Here is a 5,506-nt window from a genome sequence, read left to right on the forward strand (position 1 = left end):
CTCCCTCTCCCTCTTCCTCTCCTTCTCCCTGCCCCCCTCCCTCTCCCTCTCCCTTGGTCTCTCTCTCCTTTCCCCCTTCTCTCTGCTGCATGGATATGGATCAAGATGTGTGCTCTCAGCCTTTCTGCAATTCTAACCTTCTGAATCAGTATGCAAAATTAAACACAGGCTGCTGTAGTTATGGTGTTTTATCCCAGCAATACAAAGGTGACTCAAACACCATCACTCAAAGAAAGGAGATTATATAAAGGCAAAACTCACTGAGGTTTATTTTTATAATTTTGCTTACCATAAGTAGTAGTGTTAGAAGATATTATATAATCCTATGTTAGACTGAAGCAATCTAAGTACTGTACTGTACAGCCATGATCTCACTGGACTATGACAATCCTGTGAGGAGAATATTATTATTAGCTCCACTCTTCACACATTAACTTCTGAGGAAACTGATACAGAGTTTTGATGCAATATACACAGTCCATGTTTAAGTTGGGATATGAACCTATTATGTACTGGGTTTCTGAAACAAGATGCCATGAATCTATCTAAACTAGACTCTATAAAGCTATCTAAATTTAACTTCCATCCATGCTGTGGGATGAGTATGACCAGGAGTGGCCCATGATCAGAGAAAGATGCACATAGACATTTGTGTAGCCTACATAATTCAGAATTCTTGCAGCTGTGGCTTTAAGCTAAAGCCCCATGTGGTGTGTTTACATCTTCATCTGCATCTCAAAGTTTTAAATATTTATCTGGGATGCACATATTCTCTCAGTCTATCACTATGAAACTTAATTTTTGAGACAGGGTCTCCTGCTGAAACTCACTGACTGGCTATGTTGGCTGGCCGGAGAGGCTCCAAGATCCTCCTGTCTCTGCTTCTCAATGCTGGGACTGTAGAAGATGTATACCACCAGAGCCAGTTTCTGATGTAAATGCTATGGATCTGAAATCAAGTTCTCATGCACACTCAGCAAGCACTCTATCTACTCTGTCCCCAGGCCAAGAATGCACATTCTCTTAGTGTCCTCTCATCAGGTTATTTGCTCCTTTGGAAGCAGAGAATAATGCTATAAAGTTTTAAAGCATAAAGCAAGGTCTTTACAAATATTTATTTTATTTTCAAATTATATATGGGTTTATGCAATATGTACAGGTATTTTCAAAAACCAGAAGAAAATGTCAGTCTCCTGAAGTTGAAGATGCAGGTTGTTGGAGGTTTCAACACCAGATGTGGGTGTTGACAACTCCTTTCAAAAACAGCAAATGCTCTTAACCCACTGAACTCTCTAGCCCACAAAATGCTAGTCAAATGCTCATAGTTGTATGATAAGCTGACAGTAAGTGGGTAGATTCTCACATGGACTTACTTATAAACATCTTATGCTCAGTTACAGAGGAAATTGGGTTAATTTTATTATTTTCTAATTTATTTGCTGGATCACTTTATATTTATATGGATAAGAAATGGAGATATAGTTTCAAAGACAAACAAGTTTAGAATTAGAAACTAGGAATAACAATGGGCTAATAAATATGAGACTGTATTTATCTTAGAAGTAGTGTTCAGTAGGGCCTGACAATTTTAAAACTGTAAGAAGTTCACAGTGGAAATCATAGCAGAAAATAAAATGATATGAGCAAAACATAACAAAAAGTAACATTCAGGAAGCTGAAAGTCAAGTAAACAGAAGGCATAAAACTGTCAACATTGAGTAATTATAGTTATAAATTTAAGTTCCATGCATTATACCACTAAGTGTCATGGAATATCAAGCATGATCAAGAAAAGAAATGGGAAACTATTTTTCATTTATTATCTAAAATAAAATAAAAAGATTTTTATAATGAAACCCATCAAGGTAGAAAAGAAACTAGAAAAAGACCTCTAGGAAACAAGAAAGATTAACATGCAAGCAGTCAAGCTCAGAATAAATAACTTAAACAAAAGCTAAGTCAGTGTGTGTGTGAGTGTGTGTGTGTGTGTGTGTGTGTGTGTGTGTGTGTGTGTGTGTGTGTGTGAGGTAACCTGCAATATAAGCCATTTACTAATCAGAGTTGCTACAGACAGTCTTGGTGACCAGGAGAAGGGTTTTCAATCTGACTAGGATAGTACATGATGAGAAAGAAACAGAATGTGCAGATGGTTTCACCCAGAGCATCTTCACGAGGAGCAGGTGATGGAGGCTGATGGGAGGCAGTTGTCCTAGCTAGACACTGGGAAGGTGACAATATCCTAACTGCTCTTGCTCATCCTTTAGTTTTGTCTTACACTAGATAACTTTCAAAGGATAATGAAGAAATAGCAAGGGTAACTAGATCTGTTGAATTATGTGTGCTTAGTACAGATTAAAGTGAATTGCAAAGACAGTCTCCTTCAGTTGTCTGCATGATGCATTAACTTGACATTCAAAGATCACTCTCTACACTGTAGCCTGCCCTGACTGTCTTTGTGTGCTTATCTACAAATATTAAGGGTCTGGGAGCAAGATTCCATCCAAATGGGCCTCTCTTCTATTTCCTGCATCTCTGTGGCAGGATTTCACCTTCTCACCCTTTTTGGCTGTTTCTCCTTCTCTTCAAAAACCAGTTCAAATCTTAAATTGCCCTCTAATCTAAATATGATTTGTAAATCCTCTCTATTCTTCCATCTATGACCTCTGCTAGCATTTATTATGCAATTAACTATGTCCTTTCATGCTCTTCTAATTAGCCGTTTATCTCTTTCCCTGTGGTCTGATAGTTTACATTTGTCTATCATACGTTGGCAAGCATACTGTTAACCACTGAAAGCAAGACCATGGCACTCTATAATATTGTTCATTATTGTGTATTTCTTAATTTAACCTTTCTTACTGATATTACCTTACAAATTCTCACTATAAAATTTCACATTAAGAATTATTTTCCTCATTTTGCTTATGAGATAAAGAAAACTTGGAGATGTTGAAAGCTAGCCCTAAGTTACATAGCAGAGAAGTGGAACAGAAAATATTTTAAGCCATGTGAATTGGGTAAAAAAATTTCTATATTTTCCCATAATTACACACTTCTTTTGTATCATCTCTGCAGAGGATCAATCAAAATAATAAACACAATCTTTACAAATACAAAGGAAATGCTCCATAGAATTATCAACTATTCTAATTTAATTTTATATAAATTTTATGACAGTTTTTCAAGTTAATTAAATATGTAGGTATATTGTCTAGTCTGACTTACTTATGTATTCACCTGCTAACACAGACATACACACACATACACACCCACACACACACACACACATGAGTGCACACACATGAATACAAATACACACAGAAACACAAACATTCTCACAATGACATATTAGCTGGTAAGTATGGCTTGGGGTTCTGCCTGAAAGGATGCTGCTGTGCCAATAGCACAATGAATGATCTTCATTGCCAAGGACATGGAGAACCTTTATTCCCATTCAAGGAGAAAAGTGTGTAATTGTAACAGGATGCTTCAGAGTTCAATTTTATTGCAAGCATGCCCAGAGCTTATTGATTAGGTTTATGGTCAGCATATTACTTTGAAATAAGGCCCTGTTAGTAGAAATATTAGCTCAGAAGAGACTCTCCTGTTGAAAAGCTTTGTGTCCATTCTTGTATTAATCATGATTCTGAAAAGTATAATGAATGGGAAGAGTGCTCAGCAGGCATGTTGTTTGTTCTGTTTCCCAGGTCATTCTCTATTCAAGAGCGAGAAGCATGACAGCATTGAAACTTATGAATGCGTGAGACGCCTGGCAATTGGAGGGAGACCTGTGGAGGGGAGAGCCCTTTCAGATTGTTCACAGGTTCCCTGGATAACTATACTTCTTAGTATTGTATACATTGTAATCTGTGCACCTGATGAGAATCACAAACTTTTCTTATGCTGTGACCCCTCACCCCTCAGCATTTCTCAAGTATGAAAATGAGTTGTGTGGCTTTTACAGCAAAGATTAGCCCCACTCTTGCATAGTAATTCACAATTTGTGATGAAGTCTAATAAGATGCATTTCTAACAAGTTCCCAAGTAATACTGATGATGTTGGTTCAGGGTGTACCCTTGGAGAACCTACTTGCGTGATCATATGACATAGGAATATCAGATTCCCTCAAGAAAATGAGTTATAATACCTTTGCATAGGCAGCTTTTTTCCTGGTCATAAGTGTTTGTTTTTTTCTTCTATTTTACTCTTTTCCCTTATAACTCTGAATATGTAAGAGAATCTCTCTGTATCACACAACACCCACAATCTACTACACTTTGAGATTTTGTAGGCTGAATATCTGTCCATCAAATAAATGTTAACCTGATTCCAATCTCAGTGGAACTTCTAACTTTTATCTTAACATGGAAATTGGGAATTACTAGCCCAGAGAAAGCAACTCTTGACATGTAGAGGAAGAAAACACTAAGCTCTACCTGATCATTTCCTTCCATTTCTTTCAGGTTCCTGACCTATCGACTTCTGTCATGTTACTACCCTGTTGCTCTATCTCCTCTCCTTCTCTTTGGAATTAGGAAATTCTCTGTACTGTTTCCTGTCCCATAGATATGAAAAGGTACTGTGGATGAGTGTGCTCTGCATTGACATCTTCATTTTCCATGGCTTTACTTCCTCTTCTATTACCTTTGGTCCCAAGTCCTTTCTGAACAAAATGGATAGTTTTGATTCCTGCTCTATTGACATAGTCAAACTTTGAGTGATTTAGGACAAACAAGAAATTTCACTCTTATCAAGTCCTTCTCAAGAAAGCTGAGGAAAGTAACATGCACATATATTCCTTCTTGGGGTTAAATGATCAGGTCACTATGGTTTTTCTTAGTGATAACATGAGGCTTGCGGATCTGATTACTAACAAAATAGAGGCAAACTGCTGGGAAATATGTCTTAAGATGAGCAGTTGTGGGTGCAGTTAACAGGACTATTGCATTCTAGGTGCTGAACTTGCTCATTAATTCTATTTTCTTTGCTTAGGGAAAATTGGAAAATGTAAAGAAATGTCTTATATGAACAATAACAACATTATACATAAAAGTGAAGTGTTGCCATCCTGGAAAATCATGAGTATAAAGTTCTTTATGTAACTAGGTAACTATCCTTGTTTCTATTTTCCAGAAGCATGTGTATATATTATATTGACTGATTGATAAGACAGAGAGGGAGAGGGAGAGGAAGGGGGGGGAAATTTCTTATATACTTCAATGGAAAATAATTTAAAAATAAGAAGGAAACCTACTTTAAACTATGAATCTGGAAGAATCATGTATAAAATAATGCATAATACAATAAATTCACAATATAACATCATATTAATACATACTTGAAGAGAATCCCCATATGCTAGTACATACACATGCTAGATCACCAATGTGTCTTTCTGCCTAAGACAGATCTCTAGGGCAATGGTTTCTCAAAGACATTGGAAGAAGGTAGAACGTAGGTTATAATTTTATGACAATTTGAACTTATACTGTTTTTTTTTTTTTT

General features: G+C 36.6%; 1 protein-coding gene and 1 long non-coding RNA gene across 3 annotated transcripts in view; one reads left to right on the top strand and one right to left on the bottom strand.

The window, feature by feature from the left end:
* Positions 1-4,244, top strand: part of Agbl1 (ATP/GTP binding protein like 1) — an 887,643-nt gene extending 883,399 nt beyond the window's left edge. The window contains exon 23 of the mRNA XM_031387026.1: positions 3,708-4,244. Within this exon, the coding sequence (XP_031242886.1) occupies positions 3,708-3,738 (31 nt within the window). The 3' untranslated portion in view covers positions 3,739-4,244. The remainder of the gene's footprint in view (positions 1-3,707) is intronic.
* The window catches only part of LOC116102417, a 17,078-nt gene that overhangs the window by 6,835 nt on the left and 4,737 nt on the right, over positions 1-5,506 (bottom strand). The gene's annotated exons all lie outside the window — the stretch shown is intronic.

This window comes from Mastomys coucha, unplaced genomic scaffold (genome assembly GCF_008632895.1).
Source record: "Mastomys coucha isolate ucsf_1 unplaced genomic scaffold, UCSF_Mcou_1 pScaffold21, whole genome shotgun sequence".
Lineage (NCBI taxonomy): Eukaryota > Metazoa > Chordata > Mammalia > Rodentia > Muridae > Mastomys > Mastomys coucha.